The following is a 20,704-nucleotide window of genomic DNA, read 5'->3' as shown; positions in this document are numbered from 1 at the left end:
ACTGTTAGGCCTCAAAGACAGTTTGCGAATGGGACTGGCTTCATTTATTAAGGAGGCCCACCATATATGTCTGAACAACAATGGTAGTTTTACACAGAATATGTTTAGTGAATATGCTAATATTTTCAAAGACGAGCTTGGCAAACTTCCAGTCACATATTCCATGAAGTTAAACCATGAAGTAAGCCCAGTAGTCAGACCAGCAAGGAAGGTTCCGGTAGCAATGCAGACCAAAGTAAAAGCAGAACTTGACAAAATGATGAATTTGAATGTCCTTTCTCCAGTAAAAGAACTGACTGAATGGGTATCCTCCATGGTCGTACCTCATAAGAAAAGCTCAGCTGATATTCGAATATGTATTGATCCAAGAGATTTAAACAAAGCATATAAATGTCCTCATCATCTGATGCACACAGTAGAAGACGTTGCTGCTCTAATGCCAAATGCCACTGTTTTTACAGTCTTATATGCAAAAAGTTCCTTTTGGCAAATTTCACTGGATCTCAAATCTTCATTGTTTACCACTTTCAGTACACCATTTGGTAGATACAGACTTTTGAGAATGCCATTTGGGACAAATTCTGCCAGTAAAGTATTTCAACGTGCAATGGAGCAATTTTTTTCTGGTTATCCATGTGCTATCATAGTGGATGACATTGTATGGGGAAATGATGAAGACAAACATGATAGAAACCTCAAGAAAGGTCTAGACTGTGCAAGTGGAGTAAATCTTAAACTGAATCCTCAGAAAAGCAAATTCAAACTGAAAGAAGTTACTTATATGGGTCATTTGTTTACCAGTTCTGGCTTAGAACCAGATCTATCTGAGCAGGCAGCAATTCCTTGAGATGCCAATTCCAGAAAATGTCACATATTTACAATGTTTTCTTGGTATGGTCAACTATTTAGGAAAGTTCATCCCAGACCTGAATGAGCTTCCAGCACCATTACGTGAGTTGACACACAAAAATGTAAACTGGTCCTGGTTGGAATAATACCAAAAAGCATTTGACATTCTGAAAAGAAAATTGCCAGTCCACCCACACATATATTATGATGTTCACAAACCTGTAACTTTTTCATGCAATGATTCAAAGTATGGTCTTGGTGCAGCATGTCTTCAAGAAGGCATACCGGTAGCCTATGCATCCAGAAATATAACCTAAACTGAAATGCAGTATGCACAAATTGAAAAAGAGCTTTTGGCAGTAGTGTTCCCATGCTCAAAGTTCAATGACAGCTAAACAGCTTTCGGCTGGAAATGGTCGCTACTTTAACTCAAGACATGGCAAATAAACTAGAAAATCCTATAATATCCATTGAATTAAGAGAAAACAGTAAAATGGTGGAAAATGGAAAAGCCCAATTTTCAGATGAATTCACTTCATAATTTTACAAAAAAATTTGCAGACAGGTTATCCAAAATCCTTCAACTGGTGTTTCATGATATAATGCTTAATGGCTTCTCTGACCTATATTTAAACTGATCTAAAACCATTCTCACCCCAAATCCAAATACAGACTCAACAAACCTTACTAATTATATACCTATTTCATTGATAAACTATGATATAAAACATTAACTTTGAGTTTGACTAAAAGATTACAATCTATTATCCAAGATTACACTCTATTATCCTTTTTTTCATTTCTCCAAGTCTTTTGGATTTCTAATACCATGATGGGAATGGACCCCATTCCTAAGTCAAAGTATGATTAAAGTTCATGAAATTAGTATTGTTTTAATCTTTGACGTCAGCCAGAAGTGCTCTTCGCAGTACCCACAATGTGCCCAGTAATGACTCCTTCTGCAATTCGTATGGGGTTACATGTATTGGTAACATAGCTAAGTATGATTGTAGAGTCTGTTTTATAAGACCCGTTGCTCCTCCTACTACTGGAACTGTCTGGGTATCTTTCTTCCACATTGCTCTCATTTCTGCCTGCAAATCCTGATATTTTATGACTTTGTGTCTCTCTGTACACAAGACACTGTAGTCGCTGGGTGTGGCGACTTCATTGATCAATACTACGTTTGTCTTATTTTCATGGAGCACTGTATCCAGATTTCTAGCATCTATCTTTTGAACTGTTGGTAATGGGTGATCCCATGTGGTATAGACTTCATCATTTTCTATGATGCTTTGTGGCTCATGTTTCCAGTGTTTTTCAGCCACTTCAGTATCATAATGCTTGCACAATCCCCACTGAAACAATCTTGTCACATTATTATGCCTTTCAGTGTACAGTCCTTCTGCCATTAGTATGTCACAACCAGCAACGAGGTCTGCAACTGCTTCCAGTTCTGTTTTACAAAACCTACATTTGTCTGTTTCTTCCACATGTTCAATGGACTTTGTAAACCAAAATGTACATAGCCCATTATCTCGGGCTTCCAATATTAACCTTTCATCTCTTGGTTTGAATTCACCTCTGCTTAACCATTCCTGCATTCAGTCCTGATCAACAGGAGTTCTTCCAGAAGTTTTCTAAACGTGCAGCTATATTTATGCATTTTCCGCATTTCTTGCCTTCTCATCTGGTCCTTCACCTTACAGTCTTTATTTTGTTTTTTGGCGCATTCTGTTGCTGCCTGATTTTTATCTACTTCTGGTTTGATTTCCATTCCTGCTTGATGCTGATATCCTTATGCTAGATTAAGCAGAGAAGCCATCTTAGATTTATTCTCCTCATGTTTCAAAACTTTCACTACATTTGGGTCTTGTGAGGTCAGCAGATGTGTGCAGGCCCACGAATTGCAGATCTATAAATGTAACCAATTTCAAGAAGGCCCACCCCTCCTTCAGAACAGGGAATATATAATCTTAGTATGCACTGATTTTTATAAATCACTTGGTGAGCATGAAGCATCCTTATCGTTTTCCTATCTAATCTATCCAACACGTTTTGGGGCCAGTCAATCTCTCCAAAACTGTAAATTAGAACAGACCGAGAAAATTGGTTTATAGCTTGAATTTTGTTCCTAGATGTCAATGCTGTTTTCAGGATTAATTTAATGCTTCTAAAGTATTCCTTACTAAGTTTTATTTGCATTTTTTCATGTTTTATTGTTGATCCTTCATCAATTACCAAATATTTATATACTCCTTTTTGCTCAAGTTCTTTTATATCACATTCTTGTCCCAAACTGATGTTTTCTTGATGCTGTGGTTTTCCTGCTTTAAAGGTTGCTTTTGCACATTTATCAAGACCAAATGACATTCTTATATCACATGAAAAAATTTTGACAACTTTCAGTTGTGCTTTCAGTTCCTTATCTGATGAGCTATGATAATCCCCATGTATTTTACCTCCTTTCCAGTCAGGTTTCATTAAGTTAAGACAAATCAGTGACCAAACTTTAACTTTAGAAACACTGCAAAAGCTTAACACAACTGTACCCAAAAGACTAAATATTTTTGTCTTAGCACTAGATGAATTTAAAGCATTTGACCAAGTTAATATATCCTTCCTAAAATGCATCCTCACTAAATTTGGTCTTCCATCTATATCCTGGTATCCTAAATCAATAAGAATCAGCTGTGATAACTTAATAGCACCTAAAGTTAATGGAGGAATAGCCCTACCAGATTTTCACTTATACTGCTTAATCACTAACTCTGAGAGTATTTAAAATTATCTATGCACATACCACGGACAAAAAGTGGTACTGTACCTGGATACAAATTTGGAGTAAATATTTCAAATCACTTAACCTAAATAAACTAGCCATCCCTATTCCTTTTTAAAAACATTTTAAAATTTATGAAATTGAATAATCTGTTAACTGAAGTAATCTCATCTTTTAACCTCTTATTAAAAAACCCAGAAACTTGACAATATGGGCTATCTATTGCAGCCTCTAAATAAAAGTTATATACTTACCATAAACAATAAAATGATAGACCTAACAAAATTTCCCCTCTTAAGGGATAAGTTAATATGGGACCTAATGAACCTAATACTACAACTATAGAAAATATGAGGATAAAACTTAATCTTCCTAAAGGTTACACAGCACTGCTAAGTCAGATCACTATTCCTTAAAAACTATTTTTTCACTCCAAGTATGCTAAACAACCTACACTTTCTCCAAAACTTACTAACATTATCTCAAAACAATGCCACCTTAAAAACATGCAAGCTTATCCAGCTATACCAATTCGATAACAGATACATTTTCTCTAAAGTCTGGTAGGAGGCATTCCCAGAGATCTTTACAGGCAATAAAATCCAAAATTTAATAAGACTTAAGATAAAGAATATCCCTGCTGGAAAACCTTACTACACTCAGTTAATGATAAACTGTAATGCTCATTTAATACCGGTAAAATTAGGGCTTTTAGGCCCAAATCTTCAAACATTGTAAACTCTGTGTAACTGAAGAAGCAATCTTAATTCATGCACTTTGATCTTGTATATATTTTATTTATTATTTGTTTACCAGGAAAGTCTGAGACAGAGCACATTTTCAGCAGAGGCCCAGGGAGAAATGCTCCAGATGCATGTCTTTGGAATGTGGAAGGAAACTGAAGCACCCAGAGGAAACCCACGCAAATGCAGGGAGGACATACAGACTCCACACAGAAGGCACCCCAGCGGAGAATCAAACCAGACAACCTCTTGCTGTGAGGCAACAAGGCTAACCACTGTGCCACCCAATATCCAAAAGCTTTATGGGATCACCCGTATATCTATATATTAAGCTAATGAATTCATGGTTTCACATCTCAAACTGGAGTTGGCAATTAGCTTTTTTTACCTATTCTTCTAGACGATATAAATAAACGAGCAAAATGCCCTTATTATAATTTTTGTACTTATGAAATACTATCTAATAACAAACTGGTTAGACATGTCCAAAACAACATGGGCAGGTTTGAAAGTTATAGCATTAAAACACATCAGTGCATTTAAAATAACTAAAATTAATAAGACCTGCAAAGAGCAAAACATTGAGGTCTAGAGCAAAATATTAAAAAGTATCCTTTGGCTATCTTAAACAATCAATTCATTTAAATGCAAGTTACATACACTCTAGAATTTGGGGTTAACCCTAACCTAAATGATTGTATTTATTATTTCTTCCTTTCTATCAGTTTTCAGAAAGATAAGATTTTTAGACTAATTTAATATCAAATTATTTGTTTTTTTTAGGCCGCTTATCCAATTTTTACTGTATATTTCAATTATTGTTATTGTAATACTGGAAAGGTTAAGATTGTTTATTCTCGCATATATTGTTTATTACAGCACTATGTACATTCACCTACACATTATTGTTGCTGCCTGGAAACTTTCTCTGTTGTGAAAATCAATAAAATATTTTGAAAATGAAAATAAATATTGTTGGGATCATGTTAATCTATCCTTTATTGTGATATAATCTTTTGTTCCGTAGGTTTATCGTGATATCATATCTCAACATTCACTTGGGTAATCATCTGAGTAAAAATTATAGACAAAGGCATATATTCTAGAAAACAAACTGAAGACTTGTGCTTGCTGACTGCAGTTTTTTATTTGTAAATCTGATAAATCAATAAGTAACCTTAACCAAACTTTTGTTTTCATTTAGCGTCAGAGATACGGTAGAATCATGTCTAGTGTCTGCCACACATCTTAATCATCAGTTATTGTTAATCAAAAAGCAGGAAAATGAAACACATTTGCAGACCATAACAAAACAATCTATGAAATGTCAGCTTAGAGGCACTCATCTTTTCTACCAAATTACAGTTATTCTACCCATTCTAAAATGCGAATGTACACAAAGTGTTGTTTGTGCATTACTGGGCAAAGAGACCTTCTAGTAATAGACTGTGAGAACATACAGGAAGATCTAACACACAATACCTTTCAGTGACGTTTACGATGTCAGGCCCAAACCTGATGTCCCAAACCAGACCTGCAGTAAGCAAGAAACACAGAACATATGTCAGTCAGAAGCTTTCACATTAGACTCCAACATAGGGCATGGTTATTTTTACAGCTTGAAGTAATTAACAAGACTACTACGTGCAATACTTCATGTTCAGAAAGCTGCAAATTGGGACAGAAAGCAATTTTGTATTTAGATTTTGGAGATTCTACAGAGTTCTCTGCGATACTTCAAGTAGAGTTAAATAAGCTGGCAATGCAACCTGCATGCTAAGAGAAGATTTATAGGCAGTTACAGTTACTCCATTCAGTGCCCATAGTCTGAAATGTCTGCTCACTAGAGTCATATTCAGAGCATGCAAAAAACTGGATATCCTTTATATAACAAACCAGATAATGGTGCTTCATAAAAAATGTGAATCTTTACTCAGCTGACTATCATGATAGAACAGCCCCAAAAAGCACAATTGCCTATCAGCAGGGTTTCTGGTCCAGCACGGCTCATGGTCAGTGTAATTCCACAACATACCAACAATTTTTCATTCACATTGCTCTTCTAATTTATTTATTTAGTATGACAGTTGGTGCAACGGTAGCTTTGTTGCCTCACAGCAAGAGGTTCTCCTGTTCGATTCTTGGCTGGAGTGCCTTCTGTGTGGAGTCTGCATGTCCTCCCTGCAGTAGAGTGGTGTTTGAAACACATGCGTAAATGGGTGTGCCTTCGCTGAAGGTTGGGCATCGAGCTGGCAACTCGGCACCATAAAAAAAATCTACTGCCAATCATTAGCAGACCGGAGTTCCGCTGTGGCGACCCCTAACCAGGAAAAGCCGAAAAGACAAACAGTACGACAGTTGAAAACAGTAGGCCCAGGCATTTTTATATATTTACATACTATCAAACAAAATTCCCCAAAATTATATCCATTAAAAACAATAATTAGTTTGGGGCTTACATAATTGAATAACACTTTTCTTTAAGCCATACATGAAAGTAAGAAGAAAAGAAATGATCTATCTAAACTTTCTGGTAAATGAAAAAGCCTTAAAGGTCACTACTTTAAAACTATTTTATTTATTTGTTTATTTATTCATAAAGGATGGCTAAGTAGTCTAAGGCACTGCATTAAGGGTGCAGTCTTACCTAGAAGCTTGGGTTCAAATCCCCCTTCTGACAATTTGTTTTTAAGTTTAGAGCTTGTTGACATGGTCACCCAAAACAAGCATTGCTCATTTTTGGTGAATGTCCAAGGAAAAAAGCTCCACTTACAGTACTTATATAGACAGTGAATTAAGTCAATAAAGCACACAAATGAAATGGATTTCTATTCATCATTGTACACAGTTGCTGCATTTATTTAGGTATTTTACAAAACAGATTGGGAGTACAGTACTGTTAAGCTCTAGTCTAGTGGTACACCATGTACAGCATTAACAGCAGCCAATGACAGTCACAGCAGAACAGCAGCAAGAAGCTAAAACAGCTTTAAAAAGTATAAAACATTTCATTGTTACATAAAAAGGTGGCAGAGTGAAGTAACTATCAGATTTAAAAGGGGTTTATTTATCAATGGGACACTTAGCTTCTGTCTGCTGCCTGTTTTGCATCATTAAGCATTTCACAACTTTAATAGCCCTAAGACACTTTACATTCCTGCACTTTTATGTATACACATTTATTACTATGCCTATTGTAAAACCATGTTAACTTTTTAAGGCTGTTTCCTACATGTTGTAATGGATGTTTTCTTGTTTGTTTTACCTTTATGATTAGTTTTAGGGTTTGAACAAGATCTTTCATATGCACTTATATCTTGATATACACTGAAAACAAAGTACTAAAAGTACAGAAACTTTTAAAAAAAACTGTTGAGTACAGTTTAAATAACTTTATTAATACTGTTTTTTTTATTCTAGTTCATTGGCACTATTTGCATAATTAATTAATTACTCAATTAATGTTTTATCCAATGGAAGATGAGTAATGTACTATAAAAATGGGTGTAGAGAAGGGTTCTGTTTATTCTGATGAAGTCTTGTATAAGATGAAAGCACTTAATCTGTTGGTTTAATATCAGAACTGTTTGTTTTGTTTTTATTGTTTGCTTCACTCTGGTGTCGACTTGCTGGGGGGAATTAAACTTCAGTTTTTATCCATGTGAACTGGTGTTTCTGCTGACACTATTGTGCAGTCAATTGTTGAGGAGGGACTGCCTTTATAGGAGCTCTGTGTGACTGGTTTGTGCTTTAAACCAATCAGGAAAATTGAAATATGATTTCATTAAAAAATAATTCTGAGAATCAAATAGGTATACAAGTAACTGGTTTTAAATCAGCCTGTCAATAGATAAGAAAAATAAAATACCACTGAAATATATGCCAGATAAAAGTCTCACAGAGGCAGTAGAGATTATATGGCTTTGCCACTTTCACACCACTGCTAACAGCCATGTCACAGAAGTGGCCAGGGGTTCTCAGGTTATGAAAGATTCTTGACTGGGGTCACCAGTCGTATCCATTTTGTCTCTTGCTGTGTGCAGGTGGGTATGCAGTACAACCAAATAGTGTATGGCAACAGCCACAGGCATGACCAGTTCATCCACTACTATGGACCAATCTGTGTCAAAAGCCTGGGCAGCCATTAATGTTTATTGAAGGGACCCTGGACATGTTCAGGGTAGAGGTAATGTGGAGATGTGACTTCTAGCTGCATCACCTGTAGTGGACTCAGCTATACTTGATATGTCTCTCACTTGTGATAGACCATCAGTCATTGGCATTGACTCACTGTAGGCCACATACAGCTTGGACATGATTGTAGGCCTACCACACAATGTTGCAGGTATTGATATGGGTCTTGCACAGTAAACAATGCTGGAGCTTAAATATGCTGTTCAGTAACAGCAGGGCTTTGTGGACAGCATGTAAAATAAAAGTCACCAAACAACTGCAGGTAAGAAAGTAAAATGGACTGTGTATTAACCAAATAAAGTCCAGGCTTTACAGTTAATTGCAAATAACATAAGTACTCTATTTTCCCTTATATGTAACAAATAATGAATGTTCAGTGACCTAATTCTTAACAATGGCTTAATTATAATTAGCTAAAGTCATATAAAGCAAATTATCCATGTACTGAAACAAAGGAAAGCAGAATATTTGTGTTCCTGTTGATGACCTTTGTTGCTGCTCTCCCGCAGATGCAGGTATTCATAGGTTCATAGATTCATAGAAGGTTACTAGGCTGACAACCCTAGAGATCTTACAAGCCTAGCCATATTTACCCCAAGTTGCCCCAAATGTCGGTGGTTAGGTGAGTGAAGGGAGCAAAGGTAAGGGTCTGTGGTAGTTAATACCAACTTCCACTGTCCAGGAGGGACACAGGCACCACCTCAGGAGTGAATTTGTGGTCACACATCCGTTGATCTAGATTTTGTTTGAAAAGATTCAGGAGGGGCTCTATTTCACATGAATTGGAAGCTTGTTCCAGAGAAATGGCAGTCTCTGGAAGATGCATCTATCTCTCCAGCATGACTTGTTCATGTCAGAAGATAGGTTAAGATCCCTGGAGTGAGTGACCCTCATGCAGTTTGATTTCTGAATGTGTAACATTTCCATCATGGCCAGGTCTGAGACTGCCCTGTAAGCCAGGAACAGATCAACCCTTAGCAACCTGTATGAGACAGAATACAGTGCTAGGTTTTCAATCTTTCTGCTCAAGACATGTTTTGTGTACCCTATAATTTCCTGGTGAAAAATCTCTGTGGTCTCTCCATTTGTTGCAGTTGTCTGGTGAGGTACATGAAAAAGGGAGAATTGCATTCAATTATTGGTCTGATGAGGACTGAGTATAATGCAGCTGTAACATCCTTAGATCTAGATGCAATGCCTTTACTTACAAGATGTGCCACACAGAAGGATTTCCTTACTAGTGTGGATACGTGGTCAAAGATTGCTATCAACCTGAGTACCCAGATCATGTAACACTGGGTCTGTTAGTGGGGTGCTGTCTATAATGTAATTAGCAGGGATGTCAGCTTTCCAAAGGGAATAATAATGCATTGTTTTGCATTTAGCTTTAATCTGTGGCTTTGGCACCAATATGTTTTTGCATTAACCCAACCTGCAGTATATCAACATCACTTAGGGAATCAATGACTGCTCCCAATTTGCAATTGTCAGTGAACTTAGTTGGCCACAGTCCACCCAAGTCTGCCTGGACTTCTGAGAAATAAATTCCGAATTGTAATGGGCCCAGCATAGAACCCTGTGGTACACCACTGGTGACTGGTCTTTTGCTAGCGGTGGTCACCCAATTTGACAGTATCTGTCCTGTCAGTGAAACAGTTGGCTACCCATCTGGAAATGAAGGGATTAATTCCCAGTTGGGAGAGTTTCACTATAATACCTGAATGGGGGAATTGTGTCAAATGCCTGGGCTAGGTCAAGATAGGCAGTATACAGTGTCTTTCCCTTGTGCAGGTCTTTGGTGACTTTCTCAAACAAGCCAACCATGTTTAACAGACATGATCTACTTTTAACTAATCCAAACTGGGTTGGGTCCAGAGTTTAGAGATTGCCTATGTCCTTGTTAATAAGGTCCATAAAGATTTTTTCCATGGCCTTTAATTCCCAGGGTCAGTTGATAGTCCACATTTGTGCAGAGGGATTACTGTTGCTGTCCTCCATTGTTCCGGAACATAGCCAGTTCACAGGCTGTGGTTAAACAGGAATCCAAGTGGGTCTGGTGGATCATGTTTTCAGTTGTTTAAAAGGCAACCTGAGATGTTGTCTTTTAAACAACTGGGATGTTGTCTGGTCCCATTAATGCTGTGTTTTGGCCTCAGAGTGCCAAGATGATTTGCTGTCTTGAGATAAAGAGATTGAGAAATGGTGGCAGGTATACTTTGGGGTTTGCTGGAGGGGACAGGGGGTGAAGTGTGCTCCAAATTTGTCAGTTAGCAGGTTGGCTATTCTTTCCGGTTGAGTATGGATGGTACCATCTGTGATAGAGGGAAACATTGCCAACCTAGCTATCCGGAATTTTGTAAATAATTTTATGTCATTTGTGAATATTGATATGATTTATACAGAACTGTATGTTATGTACTGAGCTAAGATGTATCCACAGTGCACCATGCTGGAACATAGAAGATTAACGATAATTGTTACCAAGAATATCCCCCCCTTAGAAGGTCTGAAAGGATCAGGAACAATTATGAAAGGAATCACCAGTTGAATTTTCAAAAAAACTTCCATTATGGGGGGAAGGGGTTTGTACACAACAAAAACAGGTATTACTAAGCAACACATCTGATTGCTTAGTACAAGATACCAGGAACAATGGCATTAGTAAGAATGGCTATGTATGGACAAAAAATGACTACAATATTTATAATTACAGTGGTATGGAAATTAAAGAAACCCATTTTAATTTATTCACAAAAGGGTTAAAATTTGTTCCGAATAAGAAAGCAGACATCAGAAAGGTTATGATAGATTTGAAGCTTTTCCTTAGAAAGAAAAACTTGGAACTGATATTTCATGGCAATAATGTGGGGAGAAACAACACAGAAGTTTTGAAGAGAAAAAGCACTTTTAATCCCCCTTTGAACCCCCAATTAAAAAATTTTGAAGTATTGATGGAAAGGAAAATTAGGAATGAGATATCAAAGAATTGGGTGACTCCTAACCTGACAAAAGAGGAAACTGAATTATTGTTTAGTTTATCAAATGATTCGGCTATAAGAGTAACCAAACCCGACAAGGGAGGGGGGACGGTAATTATGGACCAGATATTTTATGAAACTAAAATGTTGGAAGTGTTGCAAAATGAGGATAGGTATGAAAGAGCATCCTTAAATGAGACCAATATAGGCAACAAAAAAATTTGGTTGACTTTGAATGATTTGTTGCTTGAAGGAAGTATTGATCTTGATTCATTTAAATATCTGAATGTAACCAAACCCAGAGTACCTTCAATATTTGGGGTACCTAAAGTCCATAAAGATGCCAACAATCCACCACTGAGACCCATAGTAGCCTCTGAAGGCTCAGTAACAGCACCCCTAGTAAAATGTTTAGATGAAAAACTAAAAAAGGTGGTGAAGGAGGGGTCTGGCATAGTGAAAGATTCCTGGGACTTATTGCAACATCTTAATAAGGAAATTTTTGACAAAAACATTATGTTTATTACTATGGATATAGTTGACCTCTTCTCCTCTATTCCATTTGAGGAAGGCTTACAATGGTTTGAGGAAGCCTTAGTGAATTTTGGAAAATTTAACAATAATGAGTTTAAGTTGATTCTCACCCTGATGGAATTAGTTTTAAGTAACAATTTTTTATTTTATGAAGGAGAATTTTTTAAGCAAACGAAAGGGATAGCAATGGGGGCAAGATGTGCCCCTATCTATACTAACATTATCCTCTCAGTTTGGGAGAACAAATTTATTCTTAATTCACCTTATAAAAAGTGTTGGAACCTGTATAAACGATACCTTGATGACATGTGTTTCCTATGGATAGGAACTGAGATGGAATTCATGGCATTTTTTGAATATATTAGCCAGTCTACTACCTTTTTGAAATTTACGTATGTGAAGGACACAAGTTGTTTAAAGTACTTGGATATTTTTATAGGTAAGGGGGAGGACAATTTTTATTTTAGAGTTTACAGAAAACAATCTTACTCAAACTCTTTTTTAGCATATGATAGTGCGCACCCCCACTATCAAAAGAAAGGAATTATAAAAGGACAATATGTGAGGGGGAGTCGAATGTCTTCGAGAGATGAAGACTTCCAGGTTGAATGTAAGACTTTGAGGAATATGTTCTTAGTTAGAGGGTACCCTTACCAATTAATTAAAGAAATAGAGGACGAAGTAAAATTAGGTAGAACTAATAAATTTAAGCCCATTCTAGGCGAAATGAATTGTCAATTGAAACAGAAAGAAGAAACTGATAATGAAAGTGGGAACTTTGTTATGGATTTTAGTGGAGAAGCCTACAAAATAAAGAATATTTTAGAGAAAGAATGGATAAAATTTGGTGAATTATCAGACCTTAATCATTTATTTAACCAGCCTTTCAAATGTACGTTTAGAAAAGGTAAAAGCATTAAAAACCTCTTGGAAAGTAAAAAGAGTAATGGGAATATTAAAGAAGGTAGGGTTGGCACTTTTAAATGTGGCAGGTGCAATCAGTGCACCTGCATAGTACCCAAGGATACAATTTAAAGAGTAGGGATTTGCTGATTGGAAGTAAACATTTTGCAAACTGTCAAACGAGGGGAATAGTCTACTTAGCTACATGTAAAAAATGTGAAGCATTTTATGTTGGGAAATCGGAGAGAAAATTAAGGAACAGGATTTATGAGCACTGTTATGACATCAAGAATCAATGTGCCAACAATGCCCTATATAGACATAAAGTGAACTGCGAGGGAGCCTCTTTCACTTTTTATGTTCTAGAAGTAGTAGACATGGATTTGAGAGGTGGTCCTTGGGAAACTTCGATTGAGTATAAAGAGCTTTTATGGCAAATACATTTAGAGGCCAACAAATTCCCTGGGCTTAACGATAGCATTTCGATAGCCCCAGTATTAAAAATGAGAGCTGCTAAACTTTAACTATTACTTACATGTGTTTTTTATGGACTGTTAGTCCACCAAATCTTATATGGATTTCTATATGAATTTGAACAGTATTATTTTTATGATCAATTACTTTTTTATTGTCATTATAAGCACTATACACTTTATAGGCTATATGTGATTCAATAAGCCTTATTCTCCAATATATGTATTTAGTTTGTTTTATTAATGCTTTGGTTTTTAATTCTCATTTTGCCCAATAGATGGCACTGTTGGATAAGGATTAACTTTTTGTAACTTGTTGAAGCACTTATATATTTCTGATTTTTAACAGTATTTATTTATATTTTAACGCTTTCATATTTCAACATTTAATTGTTTACAAGGGTCTTTGAAATAAATATGTTTTTTAATAATAGCCCTTTTGAAATAGATGGTTTTAATAGTTATGCATAGAAATTTGTATAAGAAAGTTAGGTTAGTAGGTAGTCTATTTTATTCATTTCTACATCAAAAGTTTTAATTGGAGGGTTGATTGCTTAATTAATTCATTCACTAATTATTGAATTAGTACATTTTATGTGTGTATTTAAGGTGACCAGAAACCTCAGTATGTATTCTGTTACATCCGAGGAAGTAACTAAAACGAAAACGCAGTGGAGAGTTTTGGCGTTAATGTACACTTGTTTTTTCCGTGGAATTGGTGTGCTCCTGGTTGGCGTGTTGCTGTGACTTTGTGGACTATTAAAGAAATTGAAGAAGAATTTGCTTGCCTTATTTCCTCCACAAGTAATTTGGTTTTGGTAAACAGGAATCCAAGTGGGTCTGGTGGATCAAGTTTTCAGTTGTTTAAAAGGCAACCTGACATGTTGTCTTTTAAACAACTGGGATGTTGTCTGGCCCCATTAATGCTATGTTTTGGCCTCAGAGTGCCAAGATGATTTGCTGTCTTGAGATAAAGAGATTGAGAAATGGTGGCAGGTATACTTTGGGGTTTGCTGGAGGGGACAGGGGGTGAAGTGTGCTCCAAATTTGTCAGTTAGCAGGTTGGCTATTCTTTCCGGTTGAGTATGGATGGTACCATCTGCGATAGAGGGAAACATTGCCAACCTAGCTATCTGGAATTTTGTAAATAATTGTATGTCATTTGTGAATATTGATATGATTTATACAGAACTGTATGTTATGTACTGAGCTAAGATGTATCCACAGTGTACCATGCTGGAACATAGAAGATTAACCTGCCAAACTTAAGAATAGTTGAGGTTAAGTTACTTTATAGCTGGGCCATAAACAAAAGATGTTATCTCTCAGTTTCAATTCAGTAGAAGACAATGTCTAGAGCTAGAAGTGTTTGTATTGTTTTGAAAGAGAAATAATTATTAGGTTTCAAATGTAAAGGTGTTTTATTGTTTTATGACTTCCAAGAGCTGCAAACATCTGAGATATATGTATTTTTAACACAGATGTTGAATTCTGTTAGTTTATGTTTTAGCATGGGAACTGAAGTCAGGTGTCAAAAGGTGATGTCATCCAAGCTAACCCAGCAGTAAAATGTAATATTAATTTAAGAACTCTCTCAGAGAGAGACTGTGCATTCTGTATTTTGTCTTTGACCTGGAAACATTCACTCATCATCATCTGCACTTGCCTTGCTGTAAGTAAGATTTAGGCCATAGTATCTCTTTTAAATATAGATAGGAATATAGTAAAGATTAGTTTATATATTTTCTGTATTTGAGACTGTCCTACAATGTTGTTTTAAAATATTTCCTGTGATTTTGAACTCTGAAGTTACTGTGTTGATTTTATTGAGTATTGTCTTGTTCTTTTATTATTTATTATTAAATATATTTAAGCCTATCTTTTTGGCTGTTATTTGAGAGACATTTTAAGCTCTTAGAGTACTTGCATATGTATTTGGTGACACTGTACAGGCCACTCCTAAATAGCCTTGCAAGTCTTGGTCAGGCTACCATTTGAATAATGGCAACATTACACAGTAGGATTGGGCAGAAGGGAGCATAGGTAGTAAACCTGTGCCAGCCTTCCCCATGTGTGTGTGTGTGTGTGTGTGTGTGTGTGTGTGTGTGTGTGTGTGTGTGTGTGTGTGTGTGTGTGTGTGTAAATCAATTGTCAAAGTGTGTGTGCATCAGCTACTTGGGCAGGGACACAAAGCACTGGTTGGACAGAGGGTGCTGGAGGTCTTAACTTGGCCACTCAGCTGAGATCTCAACTCTATAGCTGTAACAGTGGGGAGTCTTACTGGGGATCTGGAGAAAGAGGGAGAAACCAGCCATAAACTGATTATGATCTCTGTGTGCTCTTAAGGAAAATTGCACTTTACTATGTGTGTACTTGTCATCCTCCCAATGTGTACATCCCCTAGATGTTGCCAGTGGTGAGGACTGAGGCCCCTTGATTACTGTGCCAGTGCAGGGGAGTCACATATTAATTAGTGGCAGTGGTGGGATATCCACATCACATATTAATTGGTTGACAGTGGTGAGATAGCCACATCACACATTAATTGGCTTGTAGTGGTGTGGATATTGAATTCCTGTTGCCTGTGTGCAGTGGTCAGTGAAAATGTTTATACTCTCACTCAGTCACACAGTGAACATTCAGAGTTTGACACCACAATTGTTTCATTTTTTTTGTTAGCTTAGTCAGGGAGAGCAAGCAAGCATGTCAGCAGAGGAGTATGGCAAACTGACAAAGAGCCAGTTGGCTGAGATGTGCCAGGCTAAAGGACTGATGCATGCCAACCTGACTAAGGAAGAAATTATTGTAGCTTTGGGCCCAGCTGGATTGCAGACCAGCAATCAGGAGGACAACCAGGCTGGGCATGGAGATGTACAACTCAGAAAATGGAAAGCTCAACCTTTCCACAGAGGACTTAAAAATCCATCTAGAGTTAGAGAGACTTGAGCTGGAGGCCAAGCATTTGGAAATAGAAGCAACAGAGAGACTGAGACATCTAGAGGCCAAGGAAAATGAGACACATATCTAAAGGCTGACGAGAAGGAGAGGCAGAGGCAACATGAAAAGGAAATGCTAACTCTTTGCCAGAGTCATGGAGGTAATGGGGAAGGGAGTAACCAAATCCTAGAAGCAACAAAGGTCAGTAAATGTCTTCCACAATTTACAGAGGGGGATAATTTTGATAGTTTCATTCATATATTTGAAAGGGTATGCAAACAGTACAATGTTGACCAAGGGCTCTGGGTACTGTTCCTGACCACCTTTCTCCATGGTAAAGCTGTAACTGCTATTTGTAAATTGTGTGATACTGATTGCTTAAATTATAATACTGTAAAAACTGTCTTTTAGAATACTTTAAGTTAACACCTGAAGCTTATAGAAAAAAAATTGTGAGCATAGATGCAAGGCAGATGAAAGTCTGTGTGAATATACTGCTGAACTAAGCACTTATTTTCACAGGTGGGTGAGTGGATGACAGGTCACCACTTTTTAAGGGCTAGTAGACCTTTTGGTGAGAGAACAAGCCCTTAGCACTTTGCCTGATGACATGAGAATCTGGTTAGCTGATATTCAATGCAATACTGCAGATGAGTTGGGGAAGAAGGCAGACCTATACCTAGGAAGCAGGACATCACTGCACAGGAAAGTGACACCCAGTGCTGCTTATGGGTCTAAGAGAACTCATGGTGGGCAGCAAAGACTGTCTCAACACAGTTCTTCAGTAACAGAGGTAGCCACTAGTCCAGGTACATGTCCAGGACCAAGGGTTAAATGTTTTAAATGCAACCAGTGGGGCCATGTAGCATATAGATGTCTATGGAGGCAAGATGGGGAACAAGAGGTGGGACAGCCAGTAAGTGGGAATGGCAAAATGCCAGCAGTAAGTTGTCTCGCGTCAACAAGGGTACCCAAACAACCACAAGAGGTTATATCCTATCTTAGTAAATGGGAAAGAGGCCATTGCTAAGAGAGACACAGACTCTGACCGAACCAGTGTAAAGTCTACAATCATTAAAGAGGAGCACTACTTAATTGGGCAGTCTACTCCAGTCAGAGCTTTAGGAGGGATCCCATTCCAAATACTTTTGGCTAGGGTTCACCTTGACTGGAGGGTGGAAAATGAAGCCAGCAAGTAGGTGTGTTTGAGGATATCCCTGCAGATGTTTTGATAGGGAATGATTTTGATAATGCAGTACCCTGTGCGCATGCAGTTACACGCAGTCAGGCTTGGAGACAAGCATGTGGGTCTGGTAACCTGGGGGAGACCCAGACAGAAGTATGCTTGCAGCCAGGACTGGTGAGGTGGTTACTTTAGGGAGGGAGCTACCCTGTAGCAGAGAGAATGAAGGTGAGCCACAGCTGCTTGTGGGTACTGATGTTTTCTTGGACAGAGTGACTGCAAAGGCAGAGGTGAGTAGTAGTACCAGGGCAGACAGTGAGGCACCGCTGTCAGAGAATATCAGACTTCCTGTAGAAGGGGAGCTGGGAAGGGTTACAAAGAGTTGAGACAGGCTCAGCTCTCAGACCCTACATTACAAGGCCTGAGGGAGGTAGCTAGTGAGGCACCTAATTCTCAAGGGAAGGTGGAATCTGTATACTCGGACAAAGGGTCACTGTATAGAGAGTAGACCTATGAGGGAAGGCTAAAGGGTGAGAGAATACAGCAGTTGGCAATGACCAGAGCCAACCATCTGGCACTTCTAGCCATAGCCCATGATATTCCCTTTCCAGGTCATATGGGCATAAAATGTACAAAGAGACATTATGCAGAATGTTTATTGGCCTGGGATTTCCAGAGATATAACAGGCTACTGCAGGACCTGTGAGCAGTGCCAAAAGGAAGGTAAGGCAGGGGACAAGGTGAAAGCTCCTTTGATGCCTTTGCCTGTGATTAAGGAGCCATTTCAGAGGGTAGCTATGGATATTGTGGGGCCTCTTTATTACCCCAAGTTCCTCCGGGAAAAAGTATATCTTAGTGGTAGTAGATTATGCTACAAGATACCCTGAGGTGGTGGCTCTGTCTTCCATTGAGGCAGAAAAGGTGGCAAATGCTTTGCTAGATATTTTCAGCAGGGTAGGTTTTTCAAAGGAAATATTGACTGACAGAGGTACCAGTTTCATGTCAGACCTGCTGGCTTGTCTGTGGACGTACTGTGGGGTGAATCACTTAAAGCAAAACCAAAAATACAGCCAGCACCAAATGTGGTAAAAAGCATCCATTTAGTGTGGATAAATACACATATGCAAGAAACTAATATAAACAAAAACATACTAGGTGTGGGGGAACAGCCCCCAGCCACCTAAACCAAACTGGTTTCGGCCTAATAGCCTTCTTCAGTGAAATGCTATAAGGAATAATCTCCACAACACACTCTTATAAATCCTAAGTACCAGCCCCTAAAAATACCCTATTGGATAGTGCTTAATACATTAGTAATGTTCATTCAAACCTGGGGAGAACAAACCTCCCGATTTAATTATCCATTTTCTCTCCTTCATATTAAGTATGGAATGCCAACTAGATTTATCCCTATAATCACCCATGATTTTATCCCTACAATCTGCCATGATACAATTAATCATCGTAAATCTAAAGTTCACATTGGTATGTTTGGAAGTGTGTTTAAACAATGCATTGAACTGCCTTTTATTTTTGATGTCAGTCATGTGTTCCCCTATTCTGAGTCTAAGGGGTTGTGAAGTCTGTCCTATGTAAAAGGCAGAACATGAACAAGTGGCCATATAAATAACCCAACATGTTCTACAATTAGCAAAAAAATTAATATTGTAAACATTCGGTGTGTTTTTGCTGGTGAACTCTTTTGTCTTAAAAACCCTGTGGCAATGTGAGCAGTGTCCACATGCCATGTAACCCCTCAATATATCACCCATAAGCATCCTTTGAATATGAGACTCCCTGTTGTACATAATACCTCTATAATGAGAAAAATGTGATCCCAATGTATGACCCCATCGAAACGAAAAACAACATCTGTCACCCAAACATCCCAAGAGTCTGTCCTCCCCCATCAAAATATTCCAATGTCTGTTTATAATCTGCATGAAAGCCCTAGTGTTTCTGCCAAAAGTAGTCACAAATCTGATCTGAGACTTGTTCTCAGAGAATCTCCTGTGATATTCTAATAATTTGGGTCTATCTTGTCCCCGTGGCCCAATTGCATGCCCCAATGATGTTCCCTACTGGGTAACATCTGTCACGGAACCGAGAGATAAGGTCCTGTTTATGTTGGTTATAAACCTGGGTGTCAGAACAGATCCTACGGACTCGGAGGAATTGAGATTTAGGAATATTATGAATTACATGTTGTGGATGAAAACTGCTAGCATGGAGTAGTGAATTATTCTGGGGAAACTTCCTACAGATTTGACTTTCCAAAGTATTGTCAGACTTCCGACTCACAAGAACATCCAAAAAGATTATCTGAGTTTTACTATAACCGAGTTTAAACTCAATACCCCCATTTGTTTTCATTAAGATAAGCTACAAACTCCTCCAAATAGGTAGCATCTGACTCCCACCCAAGCCAACAATAGTCAAGGTAATGCCTCCAGATGTCCATTTCATTAATATACAGATTGTGGCTAGAATTGTAAATCAGTTCCTCCTCCAAATATGCCATGAAGAGATCTGCATATTTGGGTACAAAAGATGCACCCATAGCTGTTCTCTGCACTTGCCAAAAACATTGGTTCTGGAAGTAGAATACATTCTTTGTCAACACGTGTTCCGCCAGGCAAACCAAAAAGGTATTAAAGCCTGTTCTATATAGTTCAGATACTTCCAGCCAATATTGTAGGGCCATCAACCCAGCCCAATGTGGCATATTTGTGTACAGAGATGCAACATCCAGGGTACATGTCAGAAAAATATGTATTAATGTGTGTATTAATAATATGCTTAGTGCATTTAGAGCTTGAAAAGGGTTAACACATTTATTTTATTTCATACTGCATAAATCTGCACAAACTGCAGATGCTTTCTGACCTTGTATTGTTAGCTAAAATCTTACTTGTGCCTTGGAAATTTACTGAGAAGCAGATGATTCCTGCTTATGTTAGGAAAATAATGAATATAACAATACTACTTGTATGAAGCTTAGACAAGAAGTTCCGTTTGTGCTGTGAGAAAATACACAGCTGTAGAAGCCATAGATAATTAGGACAAAGCCTGTTTGAAAATGTGAACTGCAATCAGCATTTGCTTGTATCTGAATTAGAAGAGTACCT

General features: G+C 37.8%; 1 protein-coding gene across 1 annotated transcript in view; it reads right to left on the bottom strand.

Annotated features, from left to right (window-relative positions):
* Window positions 1-20,704, bottom strand: part of GJA10 (gap junction protein alpha 10) — a 137,756-nt gene that overhangs the window by 61,605 nt on the left and 55,447 nt on the right. Inside the window, exon 2 of the mRNA XM_044067178.1 lies at window positions 5,857-5,908. Coding sequence (XP_043923113.1) covers window positions 5,870-5,908 — 39 coding nt within the window. The 3' untranslated portion in view covers window positions 5,857-5,869. The remainder of the gene's footprint in view (window positions 1-5,856; window positions 5,909-20,704) is intronic.

Source organism: Protopterus annectens, chromosome 1.part0, assembly GCF_019279795.1.
Source record: "Protopterus annectens isolate FY-2018-M chromosome 1.part0, PAN1.0, whole genome shotgun sequence".
NCBI classification, from domain to species: Eukaryota; Metazoa; Chordata; order Ceratodontiformes; family Protopteridae; genus Protopterus; species Protopterus annectens.
The sequence above is the reverse complement of the archived record's forward strand: the minus strand, read 5'-3'. Positions and strand labels throughout refer to the sequence as shown.